The sequence below is a fragment of the Schizosaccharomyces octosporus genome (assembly GCF_000150505.1).
Source record: "Schizosaccharomyces octosporus yFS286 unplaced genomic scaffold supercont6.3, whole genome shotgun sequence".
In the NCBI taxonomy this organism is placed as follows: Eukaryota; Fungi; Ascomycota; class Schizosaccharomycetes; order Schizosaccharomycetales; family Schizosaccharomycetaceae; genus Schizosaccharomyces; species Schizosaccharomyces octosporus.
In genome coordinates this window covers 1,758,544-1,778,689 of record NW_013185621.1, presented here as the reverse complement: position 1 = coordinate 1,778,689, position 20,146 = coordinate 1,758,544, and the positions used below count along the sequence as shown (strand labels likewise).

The following is a 20,146-nucleotide window of genomic DNA, read 5'->3' as shown; positions in this document are numbered from 1 at the left end:
CGTTCTTTGCGTTTCAAGCCGTAAACATTCCAAAATCGGTGCGTGTGATCATTCTTTGTCTTTTTCTATTTAAACGATTAAACAATTAAATGAATCAAGGTTTTAAATCCTGCCAGCATCAGTTGTACCTTGGAAAGAATATGTGTTTGACATGGAATTTCATTTAAACAAATTTACATAGTGTAAACAGAGAATTTAGCTAACAAACCAATTCATCTGGCTATATACCTTACGAGTTCTTTCTATTTCTATTTCTATTTCAATTTTTATTTTTCTTAACTTATTTAGTTTATTTACTTGTTTGTCTTGCGAATGACTTGAAATTAATGGGACACTAAGATATTACCAAAAATGGAAATTAACAAGAAATCCTTTTCTAGAGCAAAACTTATTTATTATTTTCTTATTAATGTTCATTAGTATATATCCTATTTATGTTTTACTTGTGTTTCTGTCGTATGATTATTTTTTCTCTACTGACACAAAGTTCTAAGTCCTTGTTTTCTAACAAACAACTTGAATAGATTATTCGAGTCGAGGAAGTTTAGTTAATTCATTGTAATTTTTTTTTTTAGTTTTCTTTTACACGGAATATTTTTGAGAATTTCGAGCAGGAAGCTCGAATAGTGAAATCGTGGTTGCGTTAAGAAGAACGTCCATCTTGTTGGAAAAACTGTCGCTGATTTCTAACTTCTCAGGTATCAATTCATTCATATTTGACACTTCTCAAGATGGAAAATGTAAATAATTTCCGAGTTCAAGAAAAGCGATATAAATGTCCAGGTGATCTTGTACCAGACTTATCAGAAGTGTTAGATACAAGGGATCCAAACTCTTATGGTTACAATAACCTACAAGCTGTACGTCCGGATGTTTTCACATACTCCAAGGTTCCTGGGTTAATTATACTGAAGGATTGCGTTTCCCCGGACTTGCAGAAATATTTACTAAAAGAAATCATGTTCGAACAATTACAGGATTCTAAAAACAAGACTAATTTGTCCCCTTTCTATAAATTACCCTTGGAAACGGACAGTATTTGGAGACGGTACCACGATGGTAGAGAGTGTGATCTCATAGAGGGAATCCCTCCTACAAAACCTGCTACGGTAGAAAGACTTATTCAAAAAAAACTTCGTTGGGTCACCCTTGGTGAACAATATGACTGGACAGAAAAGGTGTATCCCGACCCAGCGTTGTCTCCTCCTTTCCCAACAAGGCTGGCGAGTTTCGTCGAAGATCTCGTGCAAAGCTACACAGACTATCCTAAATGGAAAGCCGAAGCTGCCATCGTAAACTTCTACTCTCCCAGTGACACACTTAGCGCTCATGTTGACAGATCCGAAGAGGACCTAACACTTCCTCTCATTTCCCTTTCTATAGGACTAGACTGTATTTACTTGATTGGAGGATCAAGTCGCTCTGAGGTTCCAATGGCTTTAAGATTGCATAGCGGGGATGTTGTGATTATGACAGGACCTTCAAGACAAGCATTCCATGGTATGTTTTTGACACTTTTAAAGACGTAATCGAAACTAACTGACCCAACTCATAGCTGTGCCCAAGATTCTTGCATCAACGATCCCATCTTATCTTTTAACAGAAAGCGATCAATGGAACCGTTGGATTCAGACTAAACGTGTTAATTTTAATATTCGTCAAGTACGAAACTCATAGACTTCACAACTTGGTACTATATAAGTACCTTTATTTTATTTTTTTGGGTTTGGGAATTAGAAAAGGGTTATCTTTTTTTGTTTTATTTTTTAGTGCTCTATGAAGAGCGTATTGTCATTTGTCGTAGAGAATGATGATTTTGTATAGACAATAGAAGTTAGTATTCTTTTAACAGATATTGTTTCCTTTTAGATTTTTTCAATAATTTCAATCCTTTTTATTTTATTTTATATTTTATTGATTTTTGATAGGAATGTTTACTTGCTTTATCATTAATTGTCATTCACTTTGCTATTTCTACAGCCAGCGTTTCAACGGAGGAAATTAGTTCACCTTTTTAATCAGCATTTAATACTCTCAGATTCAATTTTCTATATACGGGGTTTCACATATCTCACATAATTAGCTATTCCTTATTCATTAGTCGTTTACTTACACATACAAGTACTTCGTACTTCTGATTTTTTGTTTATTTTTTTGGTTCCTGGTCATCATATGCAAATATCTTGTCTTTAAATATGAAACAGGACCTCTTAAAAAATGCAGTAGAGTTTTTGAGACAGGATTCGATCATGGATGCTCCAGTTGCTAAAAAAATAGAATTTCTGAGTTCAAAAGGTCTTAACCAGGACGAAATACAAAATGCGTTTGCACTAGCTCAAAGCCCATTGTATAACTCGATCACAAGTCACTCAAATAGCGAAAACACTCTTACAAGGGACTGGCGAGACTGGTTTATTATGGGTGTTATTTCGGGTGGATTTGCATGGTCTGTTTACACACTAGTAAAGGTAATAGAATCTTTTCAAGTTTTTTTTTTTAACTATTTTTTAGAAATACCTTGTCCCCATGTTAGAGCCACCAAGCCCTAATGCCTACGAGGAGGACAAGAATGCGTTAGATCGTAGATTTGAAGAAGCTGAAAAGACACTACACTCTTTGTCTGAAACCACTAAAAGTCTTTCACAAAGAACTGAAAAGAACCAGGATGATCTGGATGCTGCTTTAGATGACTTGGAAGAGACCCTCAGCACTTTGCGTCGTGACTCCGATCAGCGAGATCGAGAAATTGCCAGGATTTCTCATGATGTATATACGATGAGTGCCAAGACCCTCCCACAATCTTTAGAAATGATCCAAAAATCGCAAGAAGAGTCATTGAAGAAGCTTGCTGAAGAAGTAAAACAACTTCAATCTCTACAACAAAACCATTCAACTTCGACAAACAATTTCGACAGTGCAAATTTCACCACAGACGACATTGAGCAAAAGCCAAACCCACAAAATGCAACTAACGAAGAAGAGACTACTTCTCTTCCTGAGTGGCAGGTATCCATGCACGCTCAAGCTACTGATGATGTGAACTTTTCATAAATTTACAAAACGATAGACTTGAAGTCAACGGCTTTGATAGCCTATAACGAATTTGTTATCTACGCCGTCTCACACACACATCATGAGCTACATTGTACAAATCTCTCTCTTTTTTTTTTTTTTTTAGGCATATAAATATATAATCTATGTGATATAGCTTAAAGATAGTAAAAGGATTGCTTCATAACCTGTAGAACCAGGAAACTCTTACATGACAATTTCTCCAACCAAACCAACCTTGATTTCCTTATGAGGGAGTACAAGACAATTTTGAACACGAACCTCATCATGAACATTGCAATCGGCACCCATCACAGTTATAGCCTGTACTTTAACGTGGTTGCGCATGATAGTAGTAGAATGTTGGCTTGGTAAGGTTGGGGACCCTTCAACACGAGACCACTTACCAATTCTGCAGTTACGAGAAAGAATAGAGTGCAAAATGACAGCCTGAGAGGAAACTTCACAATCTTCTTGAATAATCGAGTTACGAATACGGGCACCATCGTCTACTCGTACATGAGCGCCAATGAAAACATTGGGACCAATTTTGGCTCCGCGACTAACTGTAGCAGATGGATGGATAAAAACTGGCTGAATAATCTCAGCTTCAGTGTCAGGGCTGGGAAGATTGCCATCATGGTAAGCTTTTTGAAGGTAAAGAGAGTTGGCGGGAACGGCAGAACCAGCAGTTTTGATTTGGCGCCAGAATTCAGGAGTATTATAAGCAAATATGGCTTTAGACGAGTCGGAGCACAGAGGAGCTAAAACATCGTCTTCCAGACTCAAATAATCTTCCATTCCATCATCTAAAGAGCGGAGTTGCTTCTCGACTTCCTCGATACGGCGCTCATAAGCTTTCTTAATTTCGTCAAAGATAGAGGCATCGAAAAGATAAACACCACAAGAAATGATGTTTGACAAATAAGAACTAGGCTTATCGACATAATGTAAAACACGGTTGGTGTTGGGATCCTCAACGAGGCAACCGAAGTTACTAGCATCTTCCTTGTTCACTTTGGTAGCCATAAGAGTAACCAAAGCATTTTTCTCTTCGTGTGATTGCAACAATTCGTTTAAGGGGAAACTGCAGCAGACGTCGGCATGCATAACAAACACGTTGTCTGTATGTCCTTTTAGAATTTGGTCACGGAAATGGTACAACCCACCGCCGGTGCCTAAGCAGTTGTATTCACGGAGATACTTAATACGATGGAACATGGGGAACTCAACAGAGACTTCATGAATAAAATCTTTGAAAACGGACTCTTCATAAAAGCCAACTAGGAAAACATCTTTGACACTTTCGATTTTTGACAGGGCTTGCAAGTGATGATAAATCATCTCACGACCTCCAATTTTAAATAAAGGCTACTCAAAAAAAGTGTTAATCACTAAATTGCATTTCTACATTAAGAGCGATCGAACGATGAACAACTCAAGTTTATACATACCTTAGGAACATCAAAAGAGAGAGGACGAAAACGGGTGCCACTAAAAGATTATATTGTTAACTCTATGAAACTCATAAACAATAAATTAGGAACAGATCAGTTAGTAACATACCGAGATGGACCACCGACGAGAATGACCGCAGATGAAATCATAATTTCCAGTTTTCACGCTTTATAGAGAAACAACAAGAAATAAAGGATTTAAATCAATTCCAAACGTTTTTATGGAACTCCTGTATGATGCGTGGTTGGTTTTCGACAAGATTGTTTTTGCCTGTACGAAACGTCGCTGAAGGAACAGGAGACATGAGGTTGATGTAACGTATCATCTGCCAACTGTTAAGATGAACTAAGGTCTGTGTTTTCAATATGTATTTAATGTCATTTAGTAAAAAAAAAAATAAAAGAATTTAACAATAGTTCTGAAATAATTTTAAACTCATAAGTCTGTTGAATCTGGGGAAGTGTTTACATCCAATTTCTCTTCAGTTTTGGTGACCAAAGGGAATGTCAATTCAAATTATATACTTAAAGAAGTCATTAAATCACATTCGGAAATGTCGTGTGGTACGACACTTGATTGTTACATTCAGAGGGTTCCAAACTTTTGCGAAAGTGGATAGACTCTCATAGGCAACTGAGTCGAAGTGAGACAGATGAAGGAGACCCTATATGTTTTTGGGCTTATAGTAGTCATCGTTTGTCATTGACCTTTCTTCTATGAATGTCCATGCTGAACATCAATTCATGCCTCATCCTTTATATGGATACTTTGAGGTGTAAATAACGCTCGGTGAGTTAATTGGGAACCTGTGTATTGAGAATTATACATTTTCTTCTTTTCATTCAATAATATTTAGGGGTTCGTGATGGTAGTCTAGTTGAATGGCATTTGACATTTACATGAGCAGGATAAAGTGGAAGCCGATGTTTATACTTTGATGAAACAGCATGAAAAACTTGTCGTTAAAATATTAAAACTTAAGAGGTTTGTTCACCTTTTACTGGTTTAAAGGCTCCAAGCGTAACATGGAAAGATGTCCTATAGTTGTATCTAACCAAACTTCCTTGCATACCTGTACTGATGTATATAAAAAAGGTAATGTTTTATTAAACTAGAGAATAAAAAAAAATGGTTACTGGCGATCACGATGAAAAGGATTTTTTGTAGTTTTCTAGGGTACTGAGTTCGCTCACTCCTCACAACAAATTATTCTTTTTCAATTCCTTATTTTTCTAAAAGGAAAAAATTATTTCATATTGGGTAGTGTTTTCTACTAATATTGAGTCTTTTTTTTTTTTGCTTCATCTCCCTGTCTTCTCACAACTCTTGCTCACACTACTACTTCTCAAATGAGAGGAAAGCCATTTATTTCCTTGAAGCGGATGGTATGATAAAAAAGTTTTTTGCTAGTATAAAATTATTTAAGCTAACATACATTTCAAGCTTTTGCGCCCTTCATGGAACAAAATTAATCTATATAATATTGCTCGCAAACAATTGCCTTCCCCAAGCAACGGTACACTATTTCAAAAAAAATGGACTGCAAAACGTGAAACAAGAGCATACCATGGACCTCAACTACGTGAATATCAGCTGAAAAACTCGTTCCAACCCAAAGTACATGGAGTCACTTCTTCCCATGAAAACAAAAACCCCATTCCCTTTATGTCACAGATGTATGCATTTATAGAATCACGGTTAGATATGTCTATTCATCGAGCAATGTTTGCTTCCAGTGCTCTCCAGGCTCGTCAGTTGGTGGTGCATGGCAAAGTTTATGTTAATGGTTTACCCGAAAAACGGAGCTATCGTGCTCTCAAGCCAGGTGATTTGGTAACCGTCGATCCCATATCTGTTTTGCATTGTGTTTCTGCATTGAATCCCAAGAATTCACAACAAGCTTCTTCGGGAACGAACACTTCTGGCGAACAAAATGAGGATTCAAATAAACCCCAAGCGAATCCTTCCAACGAAGAAAGCCAAAAAACATCTTTGTCCAAATCAACTTTGGATCCTAAACTAGAAAATGGTGTACACCATTTCTATCCAAAACCTTATATGGCTCTTATGGCTTTTATTCCCTCTTACCTAGAAGTATGCTTCCAAACATGCTCTTTCGTTTATGTGCGTGATCCAGTAGCTCGTCCAGGACTTACCGAAGTTCCATCCCCCTTCCCCGAAGATATTCATGCTCTTGCTTACAGCTACTACATTCGTAGTCGATGCATGCGTCAAGGTGCTGCACGTCGTCAAGCGAAACGTTTGTTCCCTCAACGGATCCGTGATCCTGGATTCTTCCGTGGCCCTCGTGACTTGTATGAGCCCAAAAGAAAATCTTCGAATAACTCTCATTCTGAAAGATATCCTGTCCGCCAAACCAAGCTGCCCAAACTAGTATAAGAATAAACCTAGCAGAATAATTTCAATTCATTCATTTAATAAAATATATTTTTTTGTATTAATTGTTTATATAAATGATATTTTGGCTTTCATTCTATTGTAGTATGTTTGGTTAAGCTTGCCAACCTCCAACATCTCTTGTAGTTTCCTCTCGTCGAAAGACCGGAAGTTATGACTTCAACGTACACAGAGAGATATATGGACTATGATAGAGGTCGTTCTGACCGCCCTCAGCGAGGTCCTGGCCCTTATGAACGATCAACGTCGCGGTCTTCGTATCGCTCCCACAGTCGTGGCTCTTATACTTCAAATTCTCCATATTCACGTTCCGTGTCGCGTTCTCCTGACCGGTCCGAAACTACCGTATGCTCAAATCACTTGGCTATTACTTTGTTGCGACAGTCTTTGCTAACGAAATGACGATTAGGTCTTTGTAGAGAATTTAACACGGAATGTTACGCGTGAGCATATTGCAGAAATATTTGGAATTTATGGTAGAATAAATTCAATTGACATGCCTCTCTATAGGAAATGTATGGCTACAATAAACTTAACTTAACTAACCTTTGTTACTAGCTAAATCAAACATGGGTTTCTGCTACGTTGATTATTCTTATCCAGACCAGGCTCTGAATGCTGTTGATAAAATGAACAACGGTGAACTAGACGGCGAAGAGTTGTTTCTTTCTCTGAAGCGACCCGAACGAAGAAATAACAGAAATAGATATTCCAAAAGTTCAGATAATTCTTACCGCCCAAATCGGTTTGAAAACAATCCCCGTTATAGAAGGGACAGAAGTCCTTCAGAATCTCCAAGAAGTCTAAGTCCAAACCATAGTAGAGATTCTATGGGATATGCCTACTATGGAAACAGGTGAAGTGTACTCTTTGCCTACTTTGTTAATTCCCTGTTCTACTGAGTCAGAATAGGCCTTACATGCTAATTTAGTTAATTTGGGAACCTATATTATTATTATTTACACGTCGCATTAGTTGTATATACTCTAATCGAAATGAAACCAATTTTTAATTAAATGAACGATGCTCATAAATCACCCTATAATGATCGCTTCTATCTTAATGTTTCAAAAAATTTTTTAGGTTGAATACCGACACGTTGAAGTACTAACAGAGCGCTTCTTGTACAGTTTAATTTCTGAAAATCCTGACTTTTTAGAAATTCAGGCAACAAGTAGTTAAACACCAAGCCTTCCCTTATTAGATAACTTATTCTCCCAGAAATGTTTAAATATGATGCAGCTGACAATGTGCTCCATAGGTGAAACACTTGACCTACCTCACGAAGATGGAGGCCTCTTGTTTCAGAAGCACTTACCACGTAGGCAATCTGTTTCTGTTCATGACTTTCCGGAATAGCTTCCCCTTTAAGAGGAAAGCATTCAAACGATCGCAATGGAGTCGTACCAATTCGTTCATATCGTTCACAAAACCACGATACGTCAAACTCTTTTGGAACTACAATAAGTATATTTTTTTTCGGCGCGAACTTTGTACGATGGCTTTTGTAAAGTTCAGCCAGAGTTTTTCGAACGGACTCGACAAACATGTCAGCCGCTACTTCAGTATTATCATAATACAAAGGTGAATCACCAACTGAGAAATAAAAATTAGGGTTTCTAGCATACTCATATTGAACATCTTCAAGTTGCAGAGAATCGGTTCGTTGATTTTTCGTAACTTTAAACAGCATATGGTGTATCTTCCGAGAGGAATTCATATTCCAGAAGGGCAAAAATTTCCGATAAATCCCAATAATACCCAGCCGATTTGTAATTTTTTTACCAACATAATCAGCACATGGGTAGGAATTTGTTGCTGATAAGAAAATAAGATTTGGCAGCCAGCTGCCACTTTTCATATTCTTCTCGCGCTCTATCTCAGAAAGTTCTGTATTAATCCTTGAGCTCAAAGAACGCTCTCTGCATAACTGAATGAAAGAAGGGAGTGAGGTGGTAATAAAACGTGGTTCTGGGGCAGCCAAACGACGCTGTCTTCCTTCTGTAGGAATATAAAGATCCGATTCATCAAATATAATAGTCTTTAAATTTGGTAGGATATGATCCAAAATCGGATGATTCAACCCTTTCAAACGTTCCAAATCTTCATATTCAGCAATGCATAGAAACGGAAGGTCTCGCTTAATATCTTCAAGACGAGACAATGAAACCTCCAAAATTTGTGAAATCTTTTTTAAGGGCTCTTGCAAAGGACCACCTGTCGCAAGCTTTTCTACCCAGGCTTGATATTGCTGAGCAAGGTTCTTGTTAGGTACCACTATCAATACTTGGCACCCATGTTCGGTTTCACTGGTAAATTTGTCCAAAAATTGGTAATAAAAAGACATTACTGCAGCGAGCGCACTGAATGACTTACCTGACCCGTTCCATGCGCGCACCATGAAAGGAAAGCGATTCATTAAAGAGGCGCGTATGATGCGTACTTGGACGTGGGTAAGGTATTTTATCTCAGGAAAGTGAGCTAATATTCCTTCCTTCACATTTTTATGCAATGGTAATTTATCAAACCTCACTTGCGAATGTTCATTTTGTTCATTGATCATAAATAGATGGGCGTGCGCTAAATCTTTGGATTCAGAAGAGTATTTCTTTATATCATTTTCATTGATTATCCAAGTACTGCCGTCTCCTTTTAAATTTGACGCCCATCTCCGGCAAGTAAACTGAAATCTGTTAGGAATTGCATGAAACCGGTAAGTCCTGAGCATATGAGGATAGAATTTCATTCCTGCTAATAAACTTGGAATTTTCTTAACATCAAAGTTTAAACGAGAGCCACATTTCATGAAGCTGGCAAAAATCTTTTGGAGCAGAATTTTCAGAGATGAGGTGGATGGAATGATCCCATAGAAAGAAACCGAGGTTGTTCAAGTATCGCTTTTGCTAGTTATAAACATCAAGACATAAATTATAGGTTTATATCAAATATATGAAAACTTATACATGCGCAGTCCCTGTAAATTCATGGTTGAAATTGTAAGCAAGAATTTTGTGCAAGTTGTTATAACTTAAAAAACGCGAAATGCCTAGAACCTATTTTGCTACGAAGTGATATTTTTTAGATAAATTTAACTACAATCGAGTTTAGCAAAGTGTAAATTACCTTACAGGAGAAATCACAATGTTTACACACCCCAAACGACCAAAAATTCAAAATATATTACAATACAAATATACCAATTTCCCAATTACTCCTTAGTTTGCCCTTCCGTGTCAGCTATTTTTCTTTTACCCGCTTTTGCCTTAGGACCCCAGTTTTCAGTAGGGTTCATTTGATAACGGGTATATCCGGCTTTTTTGGAGGAAAATTCAGCACCAGGCTGTAAGGTAAAATCAACCTTTGAAGAACACTCCTTTTTAAGAATCATAGAACCTGCAGAATTTGGCTTAACGTTACTAGAGTTCACAGGATGTTCTGCTACCCAAGCTCTCATTATGTCCCATATATAAGACCATGGAGCATCAGTCTTAATGGCATTACTCTTGGCATGAGACCCAGAAGCACGATAACCTGCATTAAGCAATGCAGAAACGAATGTATTCTGCGGAGGTGATTGAGCACGTAGAACGCTCGCAATCTGAGATATAACAAAATAAAAAGGTTTATCAGGCAATTCTTCTGCGACTACTGCTAACATTCCCAGAATACGGCGTTTCGTTCCATAGGTTTTTTCATCTAGACCTTCAGCAATTTTTCTCATGCGTTCGACGAACTCAGCATCATGCAAAGGACCTCCCCAAACGGGACCACCCACATGGTGTACGTATCCACAATGCTCACATTTAGCACTAACTGGAGGACCGGTAGCGTTTGTGTATTTTGTACTTCCCGGTATCCTTCCCGGAACAGTCTTACCCATATATTGAAGGGCGTTGCTTCCGCAACCAGAACACTGGTAAATTATTGCGGATTGCCTATGGAGATCTTTAACAAGAGCTGGTTTCGTCTCTACTTGTACAAACACACGAAAGTAAAAGTCAACACTGAGAGACAACATAGGTTTGATAGCTCGTCCATATTTAGCTGCTGCCATAGCAATAGCATATAGAAGGTGACGAACGGCTTGTTCATGACAGAAATCAGACCGCAATGAAGTTCCGCCGTAGTTGGAGAAACACTTCTCCGGATACGCATTTCCTGCAAGTACAGCAGAGTCTGTACAAGTTATACAAAGTAACCCATTATTTGCAACGGATTGCACCGCTGAATCCAAGAAAGGAGTAGCAGTACCATAAGGATCCAAATCAATCACGTCGTACTGGTTCTTAAATGAGTGCATAACAGCATTAGCATCTCCTTTGTTGGGGACAACGATGTGAGCAACGTCGTTGCGCTTAACATTAGCATCGATAGCATCGACTGCGCGAGCGAGCAAATCGTTAGCAAGAATTTTTTTTACATTGGGGAGTTCTTTAGCATAACGAATGGCACGTAACCCAGTAGCGGACAATGCTTCTAAAATATTAAATCCGACGTTACTGCTTCCATCGGTTTTAGTTCCTTTATTTTTTTCATTTTCGGCAGGAGCAGTAGTTTCTTCACTACGAGACGGAGATGAGTTTTCTGACTTTCCTTTTCCTTCATTTTCATTCTTTTTATCTAACGCTTCAATAATTTCCTGACGATGCTTTGCTTTCAACACCGCCTTTTCGTCGCGACTTTCAGCCCATGTGCGAATGGCTGTAGTGCTCAAATCACGGTTGAATTGTTGAACAGGATTGTAGAAAACCTCATCAGGGTCATTGAAAAGAATAGTTGCAGAACCTTCCGTCACCTTCGCTCCATTCACCGACATATTGGCAGTGGTGAAGTTTCGTACCGTTCCTAGAAAAGCTCGATAATTTTTCAACATCAAATATGCATTTGCAAATAAAAAAATAGATTATAAACAAAACTTTGTTACAATTACAAGGATTAATGCTGATACAAAGAAGGCTATTCTTGAGTACTCTGTGGAAATCAAATCACATACAAGACTATACTCATAAATGTATAATTAATTTACTAAAATTTACTGCCTTTTTCATTATTAAAGAAAATACATTTAAACTAGTAATTCTTTAATCCACGAGATCTAAAGATGGGAAACAACTAAAAAAAAAAAAGAAACAGTTCCAAACACTTCTTAACAGAAGGACTTACAGAAAAAGTAGTTATATATATTTAAATATACATCCAAATTTAATGGTTAACAAATAATGTCACTTTGATCGACTTTTAATTTAAGTACAGATATCCACTATATCGTACCTAAAAAAGAACGAACGCAGCGCTGATATTTACGAACTTTTAAATAAGACAATACACTCCCATAAAATTGCAATTCAAAGGACAAACATTTAGGAAGATTTAAATGGAATCAACCAAATAAAGGTGTCATGTAACAGACTATTTAAATTGAACAAACCGTTACTCATTATGCATCTAAAAGTCTTCATCAAGGCGGAAGGCGTGATCGTCTTTATCGTCAGCTTTGGCGCTGGACATGACACCGGCGATTTGGTAGTCGGAAACCTTCTTTTCGAAAAAGTTCGTCTTACCAGCCAAAGAGATGTTTTCCATAAAGTCGAAGGGATTTGTAACGTTGTAATACTTTTCATTACCAAGAGAGACCAAAAGACGGTCAGCAACAAACTCAATGTATTGACACATCAAATCCTTATTCATACCAAGCAAACTGGCAGGAAGAGCATCAGTGAAATATTCTTTTTCAATATCAACAGCCTCTACAATGATTGCCTCTACAATTTTTCGTCCAGGTCGATGCTTCAAGTGACTGAACATGAGACATGCAAAGTCGGTATGCAAACCTTCATCACGGCAAATTAACTCGTTAGAGAAGGTCAATCCAGGCATGAGACCACGTTTCTTTAGCCAGAAAATGGAAGCAAAAGATCCAGAAAAGAAAATACCTTCAACAGCGGCAAAAGCAACAAGACGAATGGCATAGTTGGAATCAGGATCATTAATCCAACGAATAGCCCACTTAGCCTTTGCAGTGATGGATCCCATAGTAAGAATAGCATCAAAATGGCGCTCCTTTTCTTTAGGATCGCGGATATAGGTATCCAGGAGTAAAGAATAAGTTTCGGAGTGGATATTCTCTATCATGATTTGGAAACCGTACACACAACGGGCTTCGGGAATCTGAACCTCAGAACTGAATCGTTCTAAAAGATTTTCATTTACAATACCATCAGAGGCAGCAAAGTAAGCGAGGACTGTAGAGATAAAGTAACGTTCATCAGCATTCAATTTGGTATCCCAATCAATCAAATCCTTGGAAAGATCGATTTCTTCAGCAGTCCAGAAAGAAGCTTCGGCTTTCTTATAAAATTGCCAAATCTCGTGGTATTGAATAGGGAATAAAACAAAGCGGCGTGGGTTAGGACGAAGAATCACCTCGTCCTTTTCGTCTTCAGGTTTACCGGTGTAATAATCACCACCTTCCATTTTATCTTCTTCCTTTACATTTTCAAATTTAAAAGTTTCTCTAATTGATTTGACATAAATTTCGCGAGTTCCGACAGGGCTGTCGTAAGTAACGACTTCTCCCTTTTCCTTGGGAAAGGAGAACTCTTCAGAATTAGACATATTACAAATAATTTATTAAAATTCCAGATTCCCGAGAGTATTGATGAAAAAGGTAAACTTCTTGATTTCTCAAGGGGTTTGCTGTAGTTAAAAACTTTCTTCTCTGAATACGTAAAAATCGTTTTACAGCTTTATAAGAAGATTTGTCACAAATTCGTCGGAATAATGTTAGGAAAGGAAATAAGAGACCGTCAAATCCTATTCAATAGTACAGAGAATAAAATTTCTCTTTTTTCTGGTTCTTAATTTATTTTTTTTTATCCCCAGACTGATGTGCGACTGAAGAGATAAAAAGAAAAGGAACGCGCTTTGAAATCAGTATGCCTTTTTTTATGAAATTTTGAGATCGCAAATACAAAGGAATAAGGCCCTAAAAAGCGATTTTGTAAATTGTAAAAACCTGGCGTAACGAAAAGGACGGGTTTAGGCTAAATTCCTCTTGGTAGAGTTCGTTTGATTTCCTATTTTATTAACAATAGAAATAAGAAATAAAAATAAAATGAAAATAGTTATCGACAACGACTTTAACTATTTTTACACGGATATTTTCTATAGTGAAGGAGGAATTACACGCGCACCTGGAAGTTTAATTTAATAAACGGTACGCGTCCCTTTTATATATACTTTCAAAGGTCAACATTGACTTTTACAAAATCAACTGATTTTTTGTACCAGAAGTGATTACGAAGAAAAAAAATCAACTTCCGTTATGAACTGCGGTTCACTATTCACTTCGTACATCATTAAATATTTGTTTCATTCATTTTACACCGAGCAATCCTGGAATTGTGAAGTTTTCAACCACTGATATCCACTGTATTTTAAATATAAGATATGAGGTATCTTTGTTTGGATAAAAGTCCCGGTAGAATGATACATCCATCCACGCAATTTTGCTTCGGCTGAAAAAAGTAGACTACCACTCTAACTCGTAGACTCATAACATGTTCAGGTTAAAACGGAAACGATGTCAATTGTACAATAATAAGGTCGACATATACGTTTGAGAATCTTGTGGAATATAGATTATCAAAGCATAGCAAATCTTTTGATTCTAAGAATCTATAGTCATTTCAGCGCGAAAAAAATCAAGGTATTTTTTTGTTCTTGGTAACAATTAAACATTTTTTCTATTCTCTATCTCTCTCTCTCTCTCTATATATATATATATATATATTTTCTTTTCTTTTTTTTTTTTTTTTTTTTTTTTTTTTTTTTTTTTTATTTAAAACTCCTTTCAGAGGGTCGGGAAACCAAGCTTATTTATTTTTCATTCTGAACATGTTACCTTTGAAAGTAACAATCAGTATTTGGCTTTTCTACAGAGCATCCTGCATATTACCTCGCACAACAGGTAGAAGCTCGTTTTTGCTAAATTCCCTTGTCTTCCTAGTGAACATACCCTCACTTTAACTATCTGTGAAGGGGAAAATCTTGTAGGATGGCGCTTCCTACCATCGACTTAAAGATTCCCGAGTATGAGGAGTGTCAGCACAAAATCACAGACTTTTTATCGCATTTCAAACAAGAAGTAGCACCTTTAGCAACTAGTGCCGGTGCGGCTTTCCAAAACCGAGAAGGATTTGACGAAGATGATTTATTGATGGAAGATATTGAATCTGCTGAAAATGGCCCAATGCTAAGAGCCAAATACATGGATATTTTACAGGACGTCGCTAATCGGAAGCGGAATGTCATTACAATTGATTTGAATGATCTCTATGAATTTGATCCTAGTGATTCCAAATTACTTTCGAATATTGAAAGAAATACGAAACGCTTTGTTGAGCTCTTCTCTCAATGTGTAGATTCCTTGATGCCGCCTCCTACTGTCGATATAAACTATAAAAATGAGGTGTTGGATGTAATTATGCAGCAGCGTCTTCAGCGCAACGAAAATCTTGATCCTGAACAAAGTGGATTCCCCCCAGAACTGACGCGTGGTTATGACCTTTATTTTTACCCCATGACTCGTAACAAAAAGCCTTTTAGCGTTCGTGATCTTCGTGGTGAAAATCTAGGCTCCCTAGTTACTTTACGAGGAATCATCACGCGTACAAGCGATGTGAAGCCAAGCTTAATTGTGAATGCCTACACATGTGATCGCTGTGGTTACGAAGTCTTTCAGCAGATTCGACAAAAAACATTTTTACCTATCACAGAATGCCCATCTGATGAATGCAGAAAAAATGATGCAAAAGGTCAGCTTTTTATGAGTACTCGTGCAAGCAAATTCCTTGCTTTTCAGGAGGTGAAAATTCAAGAACTTACCAACCAAGTTCCAATCGGGCATATTCCTCGTACAATTACCGTTCATTTGTATGGTGCAATCACTCGTACGGTTAATCCAGGTGATATAGTTGATGTTTCTGGTATTTATTTACCCACTCCTTACACCGGCTTCCGTGCTTTGCGTGCTGGTTTACTCACTGATACTTATCTTGAGTGCCATGCCATTTCCCATTTAATCAAAAGTTATACTAATACTGAGGGAACTGCAGAAACCGAGGCCACAATCGCCGAACTACACAAAGGTGGAAATGTGTACGAAAAATTAGCAAAATCAATTGCTCCAGAAATTTACGGCCATGAAGATGTTAAAAAGGCTTTGCTTTTGCTTTTAGTAGGTGGTGTAACTAAGGTACTTGGTGACGGTATGCGTATCCGTGGTGACATAAACGTCTGTCTTACTGGTGATCCTGGTGTTGCTAAGTCTCAACTTTTAAAATATATTTCTAAAGTTGCACCTCGCGGTGTGTATACAACTGGCCGAGGTTCTTCGGGTGTTGGTTTGACCGCTGCCGTTATGCGAGACCCCGTGACTGATGAAATGGTGTTGGAGGGTGGTGCTTTGGTTTTGGCTGACAATGGTATTTGTTGTATTGATGAATTTGATAAAATGGATGAAAGCGATCGTACTGCTATCCATGAAGTGATGGAACAACAAACCATCTCTATTTCGAAAGCAGGCATAACTACCACCCTTAACGCTCGCACAAGTATTTTAGCCGCCGCAAATCCTTTGTATGGACGTTATAATCCAAAGGTTGCTCCTATTCATAATATCAATCTTCCGGCTGCTTTACTTTCGCGTTTTGATGTTCTATTCCTTATCCTTGATACCCCCTCCCGCGAAACCGATGAGCACTTAGCTCAGCACGTTACATACGTCCATATGTATAACGAGCAACCTAAGATGGATTTTGAACCTTTGGATCCTTCTATGATTCGCCATTACATTTCAGCTGCTCGTCAATACCGTCCTGTTGTTCCTAAGCATGTATGTGAGTACGTGACTGGTGCGTACGTTCAGCTTCGTCAGAACCAAAAACGGGATGAAGCAAGTGAAAGACAGTTTTCCCATACAACTCCGCGTACACTTTTAGGTATCCTTCGTATGGGACAAGCACTCGCTAGACTAAGATTCAGCCACACAGTGGAAATCAGTGATGTTGATGAAGCTTTAAGGTTGATGGCTGTTTCTAAGTCTTCATTATATGAAGATTTAGATCCTGGTTATCATGATACTACAATCACTTCTAAAATATACAAAATTATCAGGGATATGCTTAATAACGCTTCTACCGACGAAGAAAGTGGCTCTTCGTTGTCTCTTCGTGCCATTCGAGAGCGCGTTCTCGCGAAGGGATTCACTGAAAATCACCTACTCAACACTATTCAGGAATACACAGAACTAGGTGTTCTGCTTACTACGGACAATGGACAGAATGTTATGTTTTTAGATCCTGATATGTAAGTCAATCCTTGGTTAATTCGTTTCTGTATGTACAATAATTTCTCTCGTTAATGATCTATATATACTTTTGGGTCTTTTCTTTCCTTTCATGAGTACTTTCTTTTCTCTAGTCGAATATTTTACCAGGGGATTATTATTTCGGTTACTGTCTCTTCTTACCAGTTTTTACTCTTAGCCATTCTGCAGGTTTAAATGTAATTTAACAGATAAAACTGAGAGACATGGGTTATTTAAATTTAAATTTTTTTATTAATATAAGTTTATTACGCGTATATAATATAAACATAATGTCTTTACTGTCTTGATTCATTCATTAAAAAATCCTACACCAGACTCTTTATCAATTCTGCCTCACCCTTACCTTATCATTCAAAGACTAGCTAATACCGAAGTACGCCTTCTACCTTCACGAGCCTACATGCTCAGATACCCATTGGTATCGTGATCCTTGAATGTTTATAAAATAATTTAGAAAGTTTCATTTATTAGAACATATAATTATCCTAGAGTTATATTTTTTGCTCGTTTTGGTAGTAAATAAGTACTTAGAGCTTCGCTGACATGAATATTATTTTACGCTTGCATATTTTGAAGGATGGAATGGAACACTATCAGTTTATTCTGTTATGTGACCGGGCATCCTTCGTTAATGATGTGAAGCAAAAAATCCAATCTACCTACAAATCCTTATATCCTGACAAAGGGTAAGTGTTTTTTAATACTTTTACGGGTCGATTAACTAAGACTTTTAGGGATATTTCTGTCATTAATATTAAAGACGAAGAGAACTACGACATTCCTAATGAATATTGCATTGGTGATATCTTTCATGGAAATTCAAAAGTGCTGGTAGAGTGCAGTTCTACAAACATTTCTAATGCTTTTGGTGTTCTTCCAAAAGAAAATGCTGGTCCATCAATAGAAAATGAAGATACACACGTGTTGATAGATACCGCTGAAATTGGCAAAACTACATTACCTCAACAGTTGACTGAATATAGTCAACCTTCCTTAAAACGACCAAGATCTTCATCGTCGGAACAACCTTCCCAGAAGAAGGTAAATACAGTTTCCGACGATGGGATCGAGTCATCTGGGTTTGTTTACCGTCCCACTAACGCCCGTGATTCTATATCGTCAGTCACGTCCATTGGTCACCGAGACGATTCTTTACATGTAGATGATGAACAACGTAATAATGTTAATCAGCCTAATCCTGTTTCAGCGTCAATGGAAGACGCGAGTCCGAAAAGAAAAGAACATCCGATTGGGAAAACATCCCCTTCGAAAGACGATAACCGGGAAGGGAATGAAGAAATGAAAGTTTTAACCGAGTCTCCTAAGAAAGCATCCCCCAGACAACTAACGTCTTCTCCAACGAAAAATAAGAAACGTGATGATATATCTCAGCCTTCCACGGCGAACACTCGCATAACAAGGTCTTCAAAGCGATTGGAACAACTAAAGGGACGTAATGATGCTCCTACTGAAAATACCAATGATCAGACGACAGAACGGAAGCAAGAACAGGAAGAATCTTCTACAACCAGCGAATCTGAAGAGGAAGACGTTGAAGAACCCAGTGTTCTTGCCCCCGAAATTGTTGTTCACGAAACACCTTCACATCCTTCCACAGCTGCTCCATCTGAAGAAGAAGATAGTAGCTCCGATAGTGACAGCATATCTGGGTCTTCATCCGTATCTGTCTCATCGAGTTCTTCAAATGACCTTTCAGAGGAAAGTGATGCTGCCGTTGAAGAAAGATCGACTTCTCCAAAAGAAAGTGCATCGATAGCCCTTTCAAAACAGGCATCACCAAAAAAGGAAGTTTCTCAAAACAGTGATGCCAATGTAACGACTAATACTTCAAATGCTAATATTCAGGATTCTGGAAAGAAATTCAGACAGATTAGTCAAAATTCCGATTCCGATAGCGAATCAACTACCGATTCCTCTAGTGAATCGGAATCCGATTCTTCCATACCTTTAAGCCAGCGAACCCATCCTTTGGTCCCTGAACATAAAAATGAACGTGTTGAACAATCCTCTAAACAATCACCATCAAAAGTAACGAGAAGTAAAGCTAATTCTCGAAAACCAGAACCTCAAAGATCATTGTCATATTCTCGACTTTCAGAACTCTCTAAAACATTTTCTCCAGAAATCAAGGATCCAACACTGAAAAAAGACGAGAATCAAAAATCCGATAAAGGTGATGATTCCAAACTTTCGAAGCAGAAAGAACAGCAGTCTTCGGAAAGCGAAGGAGAAAGTGAAGAAAATGACTCAGATGACGAATCTTCTTCATCAGAATCTGATGCTCCTATGCAAGAAAAGGAAAATCCTATTCCATTAGAAAAGCGTGCAAGTGCTGCAGTGCCTCAGAAGAAACGAGGAAGAGGCAGGCCTAGAAAGAGTACGGGACTTGCTGGTCTAGCCGCTCTTGCGTAAAGTACTATTTCCGTTGTTGTTTACGTTTCAATTAGTGTCCTTTTACATTCGTTTATATTTACGATTCTACAAATCTCACAAAATTGCTTAAGGAATGAACCTTCTTTTATTGCGAAATCCCTCTACAAGGTACTATTGAATCTTGCTTTTTTAGAAGATAAATCGGAAGTATGCTTAGGCAAGCGACTCTGTAGATTTCCTAAATGTGTATTGTAAAACCAGTGAATTTAGGATAAAAAAAGTAATAAATTACTAACAATGTATAATGAATGCTATGCACCTGTAAAGTCAAGTTTAGTATAGTGTCATTTAACGATGGAGTGTAAGTCCTATGTAACGAGATCGTCCGACTGCACTAAATTCCATGCCCACTTTATCACAGAAATGAGTTTTTTC

General features: G+C 37.8%; 10 protein-coding genes across 10 annotated transcripts; 6 read left to right on the top strand and 4 right to left on the bottom strand.

Moving 5' to 3' along the window:
* Positions 1-305: 305 nt before the first annotated feature.
* SOCG_01339 (alkB protein) lies at positions 306-1,928 on the top strand. The gene is made up of 2 exons (XM_013164294.1): positions 306-1,500; positions 1,556-1,928. The coding sequence occupies exons 1-2, from the start codon at positions 732-734 to the stop codon at positions 1,675-1,677; spliced, it is 891 nt and encodes a 296-aa protein (XP_013019748.1). The 5' UTR covers positions 306-731; the 3' UTR covers positions 1,678-1,928.
* SOCG_01338 (peroxisomal docking protein Pex14) lies at positions 1,865-3,216 on the top strand. Its single transcript, XM_013164293.1, has 2 exons — positions 1,865-2,468; positions 2,512-3,216. The coding sequence occupies exons 1-2, from the start codon at positions 2,196-2,198 to the stop codon at positions 3,049-3,051; spliced, it is 813 nt and encodes a 270-aa protein (XP_013019747.1). The 5' UTR covers positions 1,865-2,195; the 3' UTR covers positions 3,052-3,216.
* A 42-nt stretch (positions 3,217-3,258) lies between these two features.
* On the bottom strand, positions 3,259-4,658 carry SOCG_01337 (mannose-1-phosphate guanyltransferase; the record flags this gene model as incomplete). The annotated part of the gene is made up of 3 exons (XM_013164292.1): positions 3,259-4,422; positions 4,506-4,545; positions 4,618-4,658. 3 exons carry the CDS (start codon positions 4,656-4,658, stop codon positions 3,259-3,261), a joined length of 1,245 nt encoding a protein of 414 aa, XP_013019746.1.
* Positions 4,659-4,805: 147 nt separating this feature from the next.
* Positions 4,806-6,971, top strand: SOCG_01336 (ribosomal protein subunit S4). The gene is made up of 2 exons (XM_013164291.1): positions 4,806-5,894; positions 5,953-6,971. Exons 1-2 carry the CDS (start codon positions 5,859-5,861, stop codon positions 6,907-6,909), a joined length of 993 nt encoding a protein of 330 aa, XP_013019745.1. The 5' UTR covers positions 4,806-5,858; the 3' UTR covers positions 6,910-6,971.
* Positions 6,972-7,025: 54 nt separating this feature from the next.
* On the top strand, positions 7,026-7,961 carry SOCG_01335 (RNA-binding protein). Its single transcript, XM_013164290.1, has 3 exons — positions 7,026-7,272; positions 7,337-7,442; positions 7,486-7,961. The coding sequence occupies exons 1-3, from the start codon at positions 7,081-7,083 to the stop codon at positions 7,785-7,787; spliced, it is 600 nt and encodes a 199-aa protein (XP_013019744.1). The 5' UTR covers positions 7,026-7,080; the 3' UTR covers positions 7,788-7,961.
* Positions 7,755-10,032, bottom strand: SOCG_01334 (RNA helicase). The gene is made up of 2 exons (XM_013164289.1): positions 7,847-10,032; positions 7,755-7,801 (listed from the first exon to the last, which is right to left on the bottom strand). The coding sequence occupies exon 1, from the start codon at positions 9,731-9,733 to the stop codon at positions 7,982-7,984; it is 1,752 nt and encodes a 583-aa protein (XP_013019743.1). The 5' UTR covers positions 9,734-10,032; the 3' UTR covers positions 7,755-7,801; positions 7,847-7,981.
* A 42-nt stretch (positions 10,033-10,074) lies between these two features.
* Positions 10,075-11,909, bottom strand: SOCG_01333 (N2,N2-dimethylguanosine tRNA methyltransferase). The gene has a single exon (XM_013164288.1). The coding sequence runs from the start codon at positions 11,798-11,800 to the stop codon at positions 10,136-10,138; it is 1,665 nt and encodes a 554-aa protein (XP_013019742.1). The 5' UTR covers positions 11,801-11,909; the 3' UTR covers positions 10,075-10,135.
* Positions 11,902-14,757, bottom strand: SOCG_01332 (ribonucleotide reductase small subunit Suc22). The gene has a single exon (XM_013164287.1). It carries the CDS (start codon positions 13,540-13,542, stop codon positions 12,373-12,375), a length of 1,170 nt encoding a protein of 389 aa, XP_013019741.1. The 5' UTR covers positions 13,543-14,757; the 3' UTR covers positions 11,902-12,372.
* Positions 14,758-14,773: 16 nt separating this feature from the next.
* Positions 14,774-17,623, top strand: SOCG_01331 (MCM complex subunit Mcm7). The gene has a single exon (XM_013164286.1). The coding sequence runs from the start codon at positions 14,984-14,986 to the stop codon at positions 17,297-17,299; it is 2,316 nt and encodes a 771-aa protein (XP_013019740.1). The 5' UTR covers positions 14,774-14,983; the 3' UTR covers positions 17,300-17,623.
* Positions 17,599-20,033, top strand: SOCG_01330 (nucleolar protein Dnt1). The gene is made up of 2 exons (XM_013164285.1): positions 17,599-18,003; positions 18,052-20,033. Exons 1-2 carry the CDS (start codon positions 17,861-17,863, stop codon positions 19,748-19,750), a joined length of 1,842 nt encoding a protein of 613 aa, XP_013019739.1. The 5' UTR covers positions 17,599-17,860; the 3' UTR covers positions 19,751-20,033.
* The last annotated feature ends 113 nt before the right edge of the window (positions 20,034-20,146 follow it).

What these genes read in the sequence shown, in the direction of transcription:
- SOCG_01335 (XM_013164290.1), top strand. Translation starts at nt 7,081, where the DNA reads ATGACTTCAACGTACACAGAGAGATATATGGACTATGATAGAGGTCGT. An exon ending in CTGACCGGTCCGAAACTACC is followed by an intron (nt 7,273 to 7,336) that starts GTATGCTCAAAT and finishes AATGACGATTAG; the next exon opens with GTCTTTGTAGAGAATTTAAC. An exon ending in CATGCCTCTCTATAGGAAAT is followed by an intron (nt 7,443 to 7,485) that starts GTATGGCTACAA and finishes CTTTGTTACTAG; the next exon opens with CTAAATCAAACATGGGTTTC.
- SOCG_01333 (XM_013164288.1), bottom strand. Translation starts at nt 11,800, where the DNA reads ATGTTGAAAAATTATCGAGCTTTTCTAGGAACGGTACGAAACTTCACC.
- SOCG_01339 (XM_013164294.1), top strand. Translation starts at nt 732, where the DNA reads ATGGAAAATGTAAATAATTTCCGAGTTCAAGAAAAGCGATATAAATGT. An exon ending in TTCAAGACAAGCATTCCATG is followed by an intron (nt 1,501 to 1,555) that starts GTATGTTTTTGA and finishes CCCAACTCATAG; the next exon opens with CTGTGCCCAAGATTCTTGCA.
- SOCG_01338 (XM_013164293.1), top strand. Translation starts at nt 2,196, where the DNA reads ATGAAACAGGACCTCTTAAAAAATGCAGTAGAGTTTTTGAGACAGGAT. An exon ending in CTGTTTACACACTAGTAAAG is followed by an intron (nt 2,469 to 2,511) that starts GTAATAGAATCT and finishes ACTATTTTTTAG; the next exon opens with AAATACCTTGTCCCCATGTT.
- SOCG_01332 (XM_013164287.1), bottom strand. Translation starts at nt 13,542, where the DNA reads ATGTCTAATTCTGAAGAGTTCTCCTTTCCCAAGGAAAAGGGAGAAGTC.
- SOCG_01330 (XM_013164285.1), top strand. Translation starts at nt 17,861, where the DNA reads ATGAATATTATTTTACGCTTGCATATTTTGAAGGATGGAATGGAACAC. An exon ending in TCCTTATATCCTGACAAAGG is followed by an intron (nt 18,004 to 18,051) that starts GTAAGTGTTTTT and finishes TAAGACTTTTAG; the next exon opens with GGATATTTCTGTCATTAATA.
- SOCG_01331 (XM_013164286.1), top strand. Translation starts at nt 14,984, where the DNA reads ATGGCGCTTCCTACCATCGACTTAAAGATTCCCGAGTATGAGGAGTGT.
- SOCG_01336 (XM_013164291.1), top strand. Translation starts at nt 5,859, where the DNA reads ATGAGAGGAAAGCCATTTATTTCCTTGAAGCGGATG. An exon ending in TTATTTCCTTGAAGCGGATG is followed by an intron (nt 5,895 to 5,952) that starts GTATGATAAAAA and finishes ATACATTTCAAG; the next exon opens with CTTTTGCGCCCTTCATGGAA.
- SOCG_01334 (XM_013164289.1), bottom strand. Translation starts at nt 9,733, where the DNA reads ATGAAATGTGGCTCTCGTTTAAACTTTGATGTTAAGAAAATTCCAAGT.